This window comes from Diaporthe amygdali (assembly GCF_026229845.1).
Source record: "Diaporthe amygdali strain CAA958 chromosome Unknown NODE_10_length_1141467_cov_65_626103, whole genome shotgun sequence".
NCBI classification, from domain to species: domain Eukaryota; kingdom Fungi; phylum Ascomycota; class Sordariomycetes; order Diaporthales; family Diaporthaceae; genus Diaporthe; species Diaporthe amygdali.
The window spans coordinates 862,995-876,318 of NW_026517030.1; the positions used below are offsets into that span (position 1 = coordinate 862,995).

The 13,324-nt window shown below is 52.6% G+C and overlaps 4 protein-coding genes across 4 annotated transcripts; 3 read left to right on the forward strand and 1 right to left on the reverse strand.

Moving 5' to 3' along the window:
• Nucleotides 1-599: 599 nt before the first annotated feature.
• On the forward strand, nt 600-1,509 carry J7T55_009231 (s-adenosylmethionine-dependent methyltransferase; the record flags this gene model as incomplete). Its single annotated transcript, XM_053142176.1, has 2 exons — nt 600-664; nt 741-1,509. 2 exons carry the CDS (start codon nt 600-602, stop codon nt 1,507-1,509), a joined length of 834 nt encoding a protein of 277 aa, XP_052995072.1.
• A 527-nt stretch (nt 1,510-2,036) lies between these two features.
• J7T55_009232 (phosphatase pp2a regulatory subunit a) lies at nt 2,037-4,302 on the reverse strand (the record flags this gene model as incomplete). Its single annotated transcript, XM_053142177.1, has 8 exons — nt 2,037-2,387; nt 2,442-2,779; nt 2,828-2,928; nt 2,988-3,247; nt 3,304-3,795; nt 3,850-4,001; nt 4,055-4,160; nt 4,237-4,302. The coding sequence occupies 8 exons, from the start codon at nt 4,300-4,302 to the stop codon at nt 2,037-2,039; spliced, it is 1,866 nt and encodes a 621-aa protein (XP_052995073.1).
• A 1,535-nt stretch (nt 4,303-5,837) lies between these two features.
• J7T55_009233 (uncharacterized protein) lies at nt 5,838-7,890 on the forward strand (the record flags this gene model as incomplete). The annotated part of the gene is made up of 5 exons (XM_053142178.1): nt 5,838-5,890; nt 5,961-6,070; nt 6,127-6,134; nt 6,194-7,794; nt 7,845-7,890. 5 exons carry the CDS (start codon nt 5,838-5,840, stop codon nt 7,888-7,890), a joined length of 1,818 nt encoding a protein of 605 aa, XP_052995074.1.
• A 2,098-nt stretch (nt 7,891-9,988) lies between these two features.
• Nucleotides 9,989-13,126, forward strand: J7T55_009234 (uncharacterized protein; the record flags this gene model as incomplete). Its single annotated transcript, XM_053142179.1, has 1 exon — nt 9,989-13,126. The coding sequence occupies one exon, from the start codon at nt 9,989-9,991 to the stop codon at nt 13,124-13,126; it is 3,138 nt and encodes a 1,045-aa protein (XP_052995075.1).
• Between the last annotated feature and the right edge of the window lie 198 nt (nt 13,127-13,324).

Consider the following 13,324-nt stretch of genomic DNA (forward strand, 5'->3'; position numbering starts at 1 on the left):
CTGGGTGGCAGGGTTTGCACCATAGGCATATTTGATCAGGTCCTTTTCTTGCCTCCGGGAAAGAGAAAGGGTCCTGATCCTGCCACCCAGGATGGGGATCGATTATCCTCCTGGTCAACTTCCTATTGTATGCAGAAATGGTGGAGAAGACACTCCGCATGTCAATGACCAAAACACATGACGACAAAATGGACACTAAGCTCCAAGGGCCCTGATCTGGACCTTGTGCACACTTCTTTAGCTGCAAAGAACAATTTACTTGGTGTGCAGAGAGCTGTGGTATTTGTGATGACCCCGAAGCAGCTAGTTTGTTTGCTCAGCTCACAGAGCTTGCTAAGTGTGAACGGTCAAAGCCCATAGCTAGTCTAACTTCTTCTCTCATGAAGCTCCTTGCTCTCGAGCAGCCATCCTTGCACGCCCTCATCACCGCCTGCCGTTCCTGGATGTGCCCCGCCATCAACAAGTGACCAGGCCCGCAAGCTTGTCAAATACTGCCGTTGACCATGCCCGGATGTGATGGCAGAATATATTGTTCCTCGTCACATGGTCTGCATTTTGGACACCAATTGTTCGGACCGCCAGAAGGGTACCCGTAAGAAATGGCAGACAACGATTCCTCCAAGCCAAACCACCTGGAGCCGTCTGAACTGGGCACCAAGGAATAGTATGTTGCTCCCCCAGATAACCACCCCAGCACAACCCGTCCGCAGGCTAACGGGAAGCCGCCAACAACAAAACAGCTGGGACAACCTCTACAAACGCGAGCTAGTCAACAACACCTCCGACCCCACCGACCGCGGCACGGTCTGGTTCGACGACTCGGACGCCGAGGCGAAGCTGCTCCAGTTCCTCGAGGACCTGACGGAGGAGGGGGAGGAGGGGGAGAAGACAACAACAACAACAACAACAACAACAACAGCCGCCGACTGCTGCCCCGCCCTAGACCAGCAGTCGACGTCCTTCCTGGACCTGGGCTGCGGCAACGGCTCGTTCCTGTTCGCGCTGCGGGAGGAGGGCTGGCGGGGCCGCTGCCTGGGCGTCGACTACAGCGCCGAGAGCGTGGCGCTGGCGCGGCAGATCGCGGGCTCGGGCGCCGTGGCCGGCGACGAACGGGTCGAGTTCGCCGAGTGGGACGTGCTGCGGGGCCCGTACGAGGCCGTGCTGGGCGGAGGAGGCGGGGCCGGCCCGGTGGAGGATAAGGGGTGGGACGTCGTGCACGACAAGGGCACCTTCGACGCCATCTCGCTGAGCGACGAGACTGACGGCGGCGGGAGGCGCATCAGCGAGGGCTACAAGGGCCGCGTGGTGCGCCTCGTCAGGCCCGGCGGCCTGTTCCTCGTCACGAGCTGCAACTGGACCGAGGCGGAGCTCGAAGGCTGGTTCGGCGAGGGCAGTGCCGACGTCGAGGGCGGGGCTTTTGTGAGGGTGGGCAGGGTGAACTACCCTAGTTTCAGTTTCGGAGGCGTGAAAGGGCAGACGATCAGCACGTTATGCTTCCAAAGGAAATGAGGTTGACGTGACAGCTTTTCTTCACATGAAAATACCACGACCTGAGTGGCATAGAGAAAGGGCGTAGGCAGAGTAACTAGATACCCAGTGGTGAACGACAAGAGGGACGCAGATCTTGTATAATACGTGCGTAATTCATCGACGTGCTAAGTGTGCTAAATGGGGTCTCTCTCTTCAGGCTCGAGGTTCCAGGATAATCCTACATTATTCGAGGCCATGGTTCCTACACAGTCCACCCGTACAGCCTGCCCTACTGGTATCCACTTGAAGCCCATGGGTTCGGAGGCCTGCATAAGACCGCAAGGCGTATACTTTGGGGAATCGGTGATGCTCCTTTATGCCTGGTCCCGTCTTCTAATGGTGTATTTTTGGATTCCCGTGGGTGAAAACGCTGGTATATGATCAAGGGTTGGGTGAAATCAAAGGCCAGACCCGCATGGAGTGACATGGTTCCTCTGCGGAAAGCGTCAAGACACGAGCGGTATCGCCCTTACGCAATTTGTCCACTCAGCAGAGCCATTCCCATTCTAGGGAGAGGTGTTCATAGGCTCTCCTCCCGACCCCGTCACAACCGCAGCGGCGGTCGTCGCGAAATAACGAACATCTACATCGTCGTCCTTCTGCAGCCTTTCCAGGCTCGGGATTACCCGTTGCTGGATCAGCTCCTGACCCTGTGGAGACGGCGTTCCAGTCTCTCCGGATTTCTCGAGCTGATAGACGGTGCCCTCGTCAGGCAGGCGTTGGAGAACATCGATGAGCACCGCGTACGTCTTCGCGACGTTGAAGCGGATGTTGGGAATGTCGTCCACAACAAGCTTGTCAAGCATGGGCAAGATTGACTTAGCAATGACGTCCATGCTCACGACAGTCGCCAGCGTCTAAAACGAGATTAGCCCTAGTTGGGTTCAAGTAGTCGAGAATTCGATACATACCGTAATAGCGAAGCAGGTAGTCATTCTGTAGAGATAGTTCGGGTGATTGCCCATAGCCATCACCTTGGGAATAATGGCCTCACTCGCCCACTCAACACCGAAGACCTCCGTGAGCTTCTTCAAGTTATGTGTCGCTGCCTCACGAATAGAGAAGACAGTGTCGCCCAGCCAGCCCATACAGAGGGCACTCAGCTTCTCATCGAAGAACTTGACACCAAGTTGGCTGGCCAGCAAGGGGATGTACTCGATAATGGCCAGTCGAACTCGCCACTGCTTGTCCTCGGCTAGCTGAACAATTGCGGGGAGTAGCGATTGTGACAGAAGGTCAATGCCGATGACTATGAACATTAGTGCCAAATCAGGAGACTTAATCGTGGAATACTCACCTTGGTTAACGAGTTCAAGCTTCGAAATGATGTGAAGTCGTACCTCAGGGAACTCATCCTTGAGCATCTGCAGGAACATGGGCAAGAGGTGGTCAATAGTCCTAGCTTTAAGTCAGTATCACACAAATCCCGTAGCAGGGATCATCTTCTGTCAACGTACTCTTGCTTGCCCAGTATAGGAGCAAGCCCACTGATCTGAGTGCCCAGAGCGGCACGGACGTGCTGAGAGCTGTCGGAGACTAGATCTTCGATGCTGCCCATGATATCGTTGAGCAACGTTGTCCGCTCAACCAGGGCACAGAATCCTGGGATTTGTCCTGCAATTGCCGTCCGCACTTCAGCCTCATTGTCCTTGAGCAACTTCACAAATGACGGCACCAGGTCCCTTGCTACAACCTCCTCATCGACTGCTTTGGCGATCTGATTGAGAGTCAGCAACCAGAGTGGGGAGGGAGAATGCACCGGAATGGACACACCTTCTCAAACCGATCTGCAATCATGTACCTGACTCGCCAGCTCTTGTCTTCTATGAGGCTACGAAGAGAGGTGAGAAGGACGCCGTGACTTGACTGTTGTTCCTTGGGAACGACCTCGGCTACGGCAATGAGCACCTCAACTGTCAACAGACGCACGCTGTCTTGGTCGTCCTGCGCTAGGTGCTGAAACATGGGTATCATTTCCTCCACAACAATCGAAGCTGGCATCTCCTTCACGAACTTTGATAGGTTGGTGGCGGCTTGACGGCGCACCATTGGGGTCTCGTCGTGGACGAGCTGCCCGAACTGCTGGCGAAGTTGTTGCTGGATAGGTGGTGAAACCTTCTGGTAGGGACTGGTATAGAGCCCGCATCCTGACACCTTGGAGGTGAACCAGTCGGCTTTAGAGAGTCGGATCGTTAGTGGGATGAAATATTCTTCGACCTGCTGGGAGGATAGATCGGCGCAGATCTTGTTGAGGGACTCGACGGCCTGTCACGTTCGTCAGTACCAAAGCGCATCCTGCCTGTAGCGGTTCAAACCCACCTTGTCCCGGACGACGGGCTCCTCGATTGCGGCGAGGTTCTCCAGGGGGGACAGCAGGACGTGACCCCATTGAGGACCACCGACGTACTCGATGAAATTACCGAGCTCCTCACTTAGCGCAACCAGTACCTCGTCCTCGTCCTCGACAGACTCTGTATCTACGTTAGAGGAGTTACGCATGTGTTGGGTAGAGGAGGGCGCAGACCATCGAGGAAGGGAATCAATTCCTCCCGAGTGCGCTCGGCGCCCAGGGCCAGGGCGATGGTAGAGAGGCGTCGGATTGCATTGAGACGGAGGATGACATCGTCGTGCTGGACATGGGGTTAGCCTGGTGCGCGAGGGTGGACGAGCAACAAGTGGGTGGTGTGAGGCGAAGGCGTCGCATACCTTGAGCTCGTCGATGAGCACGGCGATGGGGTAGAGCTCATCGTTCGCATTCGGCGCGTCAGCCATGGCGAGCGATTTAGGCAATGACAATCTCGGAGGGGTGGTCGGACAACAGTGGTATGGATCTCGGAAGACTGGCGAGTGTGAGCGCGAGGAAGGCTTGATCGCGTGCGAGGGGTGATGTAATTATGCAACCGACTTTTGCAGCTGATTCCTGTCCTGACGGCGTCGCCTCAATGTGCCCGAGCGAAGCAGGTCCCTAGGCTTCCTTGGATGGATGCTGTGGACTGGCTGCCGTTGTCAAGCCCGATACGAATCAGACAAGATCGGAGGGGTGGTTCGGGATTGTGATACGGAGGCCAGGCGATGGCTTCTGTGGACGTCGTGGCGGTGATACGGTAGCTTTTAGGGGGTGGTGGGATGAAGTCAGGTTTGATGAAGGGGGAGCTCTCTGTGATTGATGGCATTGTTGTGCAGGCCAGCACTGGTCACTGGTGCACTGTGGGCAGGCCCTCCAAGGTGGCAGCTGGCCGCTCCCCCCCCCCCCCTCACAAGCAGTCTCATCAGGAAACCGGGGCAGGCTAACAATTCTATGCCTAGGTAGCCTACCATGTACACCTAGGCTGCCTTTGCCTACCTTGGTACCTCAGCAAGCAACGCATGTACATGCCCACGCTCAGTACCACTCGTGCGGCGTAAGTACCGATCTCAGCCCGTGGCCGCCCCTCGCCACCAATGCAGAGTTGCTGTAGCTACACCTGCGTGAGGCAATTTTGTGGCATTTTGTTTGCGTGCACAAGACTTGTGGTGGCTCCTGATGTGTGCAACTGGCTGAAGCTTATGCTGTCTCTTGCCCATCATCAAAGCCAATTCGATGTCCCAGGCATGGCGAAAGTGACATATCCATACGGTTCGATGGATGTATGGTACCGATTTCCCAGGGAAGCAACTCAGTACCTCTTCATTCAGTCTCGTCGGCAAGGTTGCACCTCTGAGGCCGTCTCTAGTAGACCCAATTACCTCTGCGGTCTGCAAGCGCAGGCTGTGACTAAACAGGGAAGACACCCTCTACACCAGATTTTCTCGTCGTTGTTCGCTTCATCTGGCCATGTAGGTAGCAGATATGTACTCCGTACAGCACCACAGTAGAGCTCTCCCCCGAGAATTAAGACGATAGCTTGCCCACCTCGTCTTTCAAAGTTCCAGTGTGTCTAATCACCGTTTTCTAGAGACTTCACGCTCAAGTCTGATATCATCATCATATGATTGCGAGGTGAAATGCACAGAAGAACTGATTCCTCTCCAATTGTGTAGGACAACATCTCTAGGTCCGAAGCGTTTCTACATGTAGTCAGGGTTAGGAGAGGTACCGCCCCTTATTCAGATCAGGAGGTGGTGGGCATGGCGGGGGTGTTCGTCAAGGTGCAGCAGCACCCCTCCAAAATTCCATGACCCTGTCGGCCGCCTCTGACTCAACTTTGGCCGAGTTGCTGCATAGGAATTTCGCGACGCCTCGAGCAGACCTCAACCGCCCCTCTCCCCTCTTGTCATCCCTCTCACTCACCTCGACCAGTGTACTGGTCGCATAGACGCTCGCCACCATGCCTACCATTACCGTCGACAAGTACGCCCTTTACGAGGCCCTCGGTCAGAAGTGAGCTTGCCCACCCTGGCCCCTCCATCTACCTACGAGAGACGAAGCTCACACTACTACAATCCTGCAGGTTCACCAAGGAGGAATTCGAGGACCTATGTTTCGAATTTGGAATTGAGCTCGATGAAGACACCGAGGAGGACGAACGCCCGGCAGGCGTGCCTCCGGAGCTGAAAATCGGTCAGTCCTGGAGTACAGATCATTTTGCGAAGCACGGTTTCTAACGAGTAGTCCAGAGATACCGGTATTACTCCCCTACGATCCACCACGCATGGCCAGCCTCAAGACTGACCGATCATGCAGGCCAACCGCTACGACATGTTGTGTTTCGAAGGCATCCAGCTAATGCTCAACATTTTCCGACAAAAATCCCCTATCCCGAATTACCGCGTGGTCGAGCCTAAGGATGGCAATGTCCAGACCTTGACGATCAAGTCCGACACCCAGAAAGTTCGTCCCTACGCTGCCGGTGCTATTCTGAGGAATATCAATTTCACCCAGCAGAGCTACGAGTCTTTCATTGCGCTGCAGGACAAGTTGCACATGAATCTAGCCCGTCAACGGACATTGGTGGCTATCGGAACGCACGACCTCGACACGATCCAGGGGCCTTTTGTGTACGATGCCCTGCCGCCAAATGACATCAAATTCAAACCTTTGAACCAGCAGAAGTCGATGACGGCTACCGAGCTCATGGATTTCTACGAGAAGGACAAGCATCTCGGGAAATACCTTCACATCATCAAGGACGCCCCCGTCTACCCTGTGATGCTCGACGCAAACAACGTCGTACTGTCCATGCCCCCAATCATCAACGGCGAGCACTCCAAGATCTCGCCCAAGACGAAGAACGTCTTCATTGATCTCACTGCCACCGACGAGACTAAGCTGGAGATCGTTACGAATATGATGGTGACAATGTTCTCCACGTATTGCGCCGACGCCTTCACAATTGAGCCAGTCAAGGTCATCTACGAGTATGACGACACGCGGACGCGCAATTTCCCAGATCTCACCCCAAAAATAATCGAGACAGAGGTCGACTACCTCAAGAGTTGCACAGGCCTCGACGAGACTCCAGAGCGCATTTGTGAGTTGTTGACGAAGATGGCCTATACCGCCAAACCGTCCACCAAGGACAAGAACTTGATAGAGGTCTCTGTACCACCGACAAGAGCAGATGTGCTCCATCAGTGCGACGTGATGGAAGATCTGGCCATCTGCTACGGCTACAACAACCTTCCTAGATCATCACCTCACAAATCGGCAACGGTTGGTGCATCGACGAAAATCCAGAAATTGGCCGACATTGTGCGATTCGAAGCCGCTTTTGCAGGCTGGACGGAGGTGCTGCCACTCATTCTCTGTTCTCATGACGAGAACTATACATATCTGAACAAGAAAGACGACGGCAAGGCAATACGGCTTGCGAACCCAAAGACAGCAGAGTACCAAGTTGTCCGTACGTCACTTCTGCCGGGTCTTCTCAAGACAATTCGAGAGAACAAGAGCAAGGCCTTGCCGATCAAGATTTTTGAATGCTCGGACGTTGCTTTCAAGGATGAGGCTGAAGAGCGCAAGGCCCGCAACCAGAGAAATTTTGCGGCTGTCTTCTGCGGCAAGACGTCTGGATTCGAAGAGGTGCACGGACTGCTGGACCGGCAGTTGCTAATGCTGCAGACTGCTTTTCTAACACACGAAGAGGCTTTGCAAGGAAAGAGCATTGACTTCCAAGTCGTTCAGGAGCCCTCGAAACAAGACGGTTACTGGCTTGAGCAGACTGACGAGCCCACTTTCTTCCACGGCCACGCGGCCGCTATTTACCTGCGCCTGGATGGAAAGACTCAGAAGATTGGCCAGTTTGGCATTCTTGACCCAACTGTGCTGGAGGCCTTTGATATCAGGTGAGTGTGGAAATACCTCCAATCAGTTTGATGAGACTAACAATATGCAGATACCCCGTATCAGCGCTGGAGTTCAATCTAGAGGTCTTCTTGTAAATGTTAGATCTTACCGAATATTAGCTAGACGCAAATGGTGAGAACTCGCGAGGAGTCTATGCGGGCTGTAAACGGGATCTGGGAAACCAGAAATACAAGCTGTCTAGAGCTAGAGATTTTACCTTCTTGCAGTAAATTTGCCAGTGATGACTGCTTTGGGTGTGGACACCTTCAGCGTTCGAAATCCGGTTACTTTCCCAAATCACCTTGGGCGTCGCCTCCGCGAATCTATATGCATAGCTCGCAATTCTCTCCGGGTCATATACACGTGTGCTTTTCTCATATCAGAATAGGTACAACTCGGTTGAGTCTCCATCGTCAACACATATGAGGATGTGTAGCCGACATTTCGGTGTTAGGAGCACTTCTTGCTCGCCTGTTTCATTGAAAAGCAAAGAGTTGGTAATTTTGATCATTTCAGGTTCCATTTAGCCACCATCGCAGGCTTAGCGCCGGACTTACTTCATTAAGAGCTCTAGGAATTGCCTGGATTCAATAGGGCCAGGAAAATTCATATAGGATGGCAGTCAAGGGCTTGACCACTGCGTACAAGACGGATTCGTACTGCTAGACTAGCAAATGCAGCACTCAGGGATGTTGAAATTTTGCAGGCACCTATGTATTGCAGAGCGTACAAGGTAAGACCTCCATCCCACACGATTCTCTTTACACGATGCCATGAAGCACATGTAATTCCCCAGATGAATCCATTCTGTATAATAGGGCTTCCCTCAAAGTGGTCAAATTTTGTGCCAGATATTGCGAGTTCCCGATAATGACAATCAAGCATCTTTATATGTTTACATGATTGCGGTTTCGAGACCGATCATTTATATGAGAAATGGTCTTTAGTGAGTCCATATATTCCAGAAATATATCATCATACTATTGCATTCTTTGTATGGTCCATTCTCAGATATATATCTGCAAAGATCACCATCTGGGTCAAATTGTCGGTCACGACAAATCAAGTCTGTATCATTAAAGTCATCTTGGTCAACATAAAAAATGATTTAACAGTGATTTCACAAGAATAAGGCATGGTCTAGATAGATATCTATCCGATATACTATATTGTTATCAACTGGCATGAACAAAATATCCAAAATGAAACATTCCCCGCTCTTGTGCGAGTTCCTATCTGCAAAACCGTACAAAAATCTATGCGATGCCATGGTCTTATCTGAGGGTCACTTCAAAGTTCTGTCCAAATCCAATGCTCTTCGAGTAATGTATCGTCAAAAACTTTCATCTGGTGTTTTGAAGCTCTGAATCATAGTGTCATGGGCCCCAAAGACTTATTTCTGCCTTGAAGAGGAAAGTGCTGGACCTGGTCACAGTAGACATGTGCACCTATCTCGTAAACTTCATGCCCAAACCCCGAGAGATCTTTCGTCTTGAAGGTCACACCGGGACGGACAAAACCTTTCCTCTTCACAAACAGACCGAACTTCTACCAGCGAAGACACACATACCAGAAGGAACACTAGCAGACACGGCTGCAAATACCCTGTGGCCATCTACACTTGGCCTTTTCCTGCTTTGTTTCTTGCATATTCTGGTCACGTTCAGGCTCGTTCCTCAGCATCCTTCCATCCACTTGTTCCTAACCCCGGAGTACATTACATTCGAGCATTACCTCAACCATCATACATACCCTTGGGCAACAAAGCTCCACACTTTGGTTTGCTCTTCGGGACACAACGAACTTCAAAGTCACCAGGACCACCAAATACATCCTTCCGAGCAGAAAGCCCGCAATTCCATTGTGTGACGGCCTCTTGAGTGCCTGCCTCTCTTCAGCCTGCCAAAGCCTCTGGCCGGCAAGTTTACTCGGCTTGACTTGCAAATTGGCAAACACTTCATCAAAACCACTGTTATTGCCAGCTCCCATGTTGGTGGATATTATCATTCTCTAGCCAAGCTAGTTTCATACTTGGCTTCTGCAGTAAGTATCACCGCCCGTTCCGATTGTTTCCTAGATCAAATGTAATCTATACCACTTTGACATCTCCTTCGATCTTTCTTTCTCATTCGAACAGGCTTCTGATTTCTTCTGTCCGACAAGCTACGGCAGACAGACTTGGTTATCAGCAAAATGTCATCTCGAGGAACCCCTGCTAGGATGTCAATCATCATTGACTTGACATCCGATGACATTGATTCACATGCCTCGGAGATAATAGACCTGACCTCGCTGGATGAGCCAGATACTTCCAGCAACAGCCTACTTGAGTCAAAAGTGAAGGTGGAATACGAGTCTTCCACCCTGGCTGGGTCGACTCCAAATGACTCTGGCGAGTCCAGCCCGAAGACCATACGGGATGATGATACCACCCTGACAGAGTCGAACCATACTGAGGGCACCGAGCTCAGCCCCAGAAATCCGCAGGACGAAAGTAACATCTCATCAGAGGATGACTTGACCATAAGCAGCATACTGGCCCGCAGTAAGAAGCGCAAGCATGTTTCTGATGAGACTGGCGGCTCCCAAACCAAATCTAGTGGTTCTTACATTCCTTTAACACGTGAAGCCCTCGGCTCCCTTGTCGGTTCCCAGCCCCTGAAGCCTGACCTCGACAATTTCTGGTCCGTCCGCAAGCCTCTTGTCAACGAGCCCGATCCCCCAAAACCCCAACAGAACGAAGACGTGGAAGCTCAAAATGGTGTGCAAACGGCTGGAAATACTAACCCCCAAATTCTCAACATCGTCAGGGAAGAGGTATTTGGTCCAGAAAAGAAAAAGAAGAGAAAGCACCGCAGCGATATAAAGAGCTCCCAGAAGAAGCCAGCGCATCAGTTGAATCAAGTTGATGGGCAAGTTTTCTCAAAGTCTGCTCCCTTGCGAGCGGTCTCCGAAAGCCCGGTGAACAAAACCAGAGAATCTGGGCACGGAAAGTCGTCCAAGGCCCAAGAGAAATTCGAGACACAGCGTCCTCAGGAGATCCGCGAGCCCAGCGGCCGAGAAGGAACTCCTAATCGACTCTGCTCTCAAAATGCTGGTCCCATCACTACCAGTGGCAAGGAAGTTACTGCCGATAGAGGTCTAGATGACGGGTGTGGGATCAATGTTGCCGAGAGATGCCCTTCCGTGGGCGACATGCCCACGCATACATCCAAGAGCTCTGCGAGATACCGACCAGGTGGCTTCCAGCGCAATCGCCAAGGGCCAGCTTCAGCTCGCGAGAGGACACTTAAGAAACAAGCTGCGCGGGCTATGAAGAGGCGACATGATGTGGACCACGCTCGATCTAGTAAGCATCAGGGAAAGAAGAAGTATCTGATGGCAGCTCAAGATGAGCAGGGGAATTGGGGCCCCAGTGGCTTTCAACCCGTCAGAACAGCATCTCAGCTCAGCTTAAAGAACAATCCTGATCAGACAGCGCCATATGACCAAGACGAGGATATTGAAGAAACTCATGGTGGGCTCAATGACCTCGAAATCGGTACCACGCCATCACGACAGTCATTGGAGAGCAATGCTGGCCAGAAAGCGCCTGCGTATCGAAAGGAACATTACCCTGAAGATCGTGAGCTCCCAAAACTTGGGATGCGGGAGTCTCAACAGGCGTACGACAAGTATGACCAACAAGAGCAACGTAATGCCCAGTCAAAGCTCAACACTGCCCAACCAGCCGACCACCGCAAACAATTCCAGCAGCCAAGAGACTCCGAAACTCACAGGGAGGCCCTCAAGGAAGCAGAAGCCTTTTTCAAGGATCGGTTTTCACAGCTAGCACAGAAGCGCCAGACCATCCTGGTCGACTCTGTGCCTGCTAATTTGGGCAAGCCCAGTTATGCGGATCGCCGCCTCATGGCACTGAAAAACACTGGAAAGGGATTTGGTCCCAAACGCCAGGATTCACTCAAGAGGGCTGCGGAGAAGAGGGTCATATACCGTCAGAAAGCCATCGATGCAAAGCGGCTGGCACTCGAGGCAGAAGCGAGCCACGAGTTCCCGAACGAGTCCAAGGAAAACAAAGAGCGCCGCATCGAGGCTGGGTTGGCCCCGCTGCGAGAGAGGTTCAGGAGAAACGATCAAAAGCGACAGGCGCAGAAGTCACACGGCCTTCTGACAGTCGAGTTCCTTGAAGAAGATGGGGGTACAACAGGTGATCAAATCGAACGGCCTTCAGCGCTTGCTCCAAAGAGAAAGCAGCGCGGGATCCCCGTCATGGAGGCCCTTGAGCCTGGCGCTACGATAATGCTGTATGCCGTGTACATCAGCGACCCCGTCGACAAGGGAAAAGACTTCGACAGCTATGATCTGAAGCGCCTGGCTGATCAATTCCTCAAGAAGGAAGATGCCAACAAGCATGCTGAGGCGGTCCTCAGGAACGACCGCCTGCATGATTCGCACCTCGTTTCCATCCAGTTCCGTGTTGGCCCTGAAGATGGTCTGTTCTTTGGATCGAAGGAGCTGGCTGATGGAAAGATAGTCATGTGTATGGTGCAGGGGGAGAGGCATATGTCTAGCGAGCTGAATCTTCGCAATGTTTTCGTGGAGGAGAAGCTTAAGGAGGTATACCGCCCCCGTTTCGATGTATTCTACACGACCGTCACTCCGAAGGTCTTCCTCAAGAAAGAAGACGCCAGCACGGATGGGGAAAAGGAAAAGGAAAAGGGGTCGGAGGAGAAGACTCCCATCGCGGCTGCGGGAAAGGAGACAGAGTCAGCCGATAAGGAGAATGTGGATGAAGACAGCAACAGTCTTTTCTCTGCCCCTCCAACCCCCGAGCCTAAGGCTGCTCAAGACGAGAAACGCGAGAGCGATAATGAGGACAGCGACACCGATTCCGTTGCAACCGACGTCACATTGGAGCCTTCTGAGCCCGGCGGAAATCTGGGGTTGCTTTCCTGGAATGACGTCGAATACTTGCACGAGCATATGGGCGCCTTCACTACACTGGAACTTGCCAACCAGGAAGCCATCGAAGTGGCTCGTGAGCTATGGCGGCCAAAAGGCAACCGAATGGACCCATGGCTTTATTACAGAAACTCCATCGAGCCGAGCCTCCGGGAGGTTAGGGCGATGAATCTCGACCTAGAAGCGGCCGAGCTTGAATTCGAAGTCCCAGCGTATGAGGGTCATGTTGACGAGAGACCATGGCCTTTTATTTACTCCACAGTAATTGTGAAGGAGACAAGACTAGAGGGACCGAGGGACGTCGGCAACTATATCGTGACGGACAACGGTGTGGAGAGCGGCGAGGAGGATGAGGAGCACGGTGACTAGGACGGCGATGATGATTTAGCGACAAGTGGCGCCTTTCGGTGCAAGGCCAGCGGCGAATCGAAGACGGCAAGGGATTATACGTGTGTGATCGCAGGATAGGGCTGATGCCCATTGTGATCACTACAAGGCCAATGCCCGATGCTTCCTTGAGAGATCCAGGTAGCGCGAGACCCCTACATTAATGGCATTCTATGATGG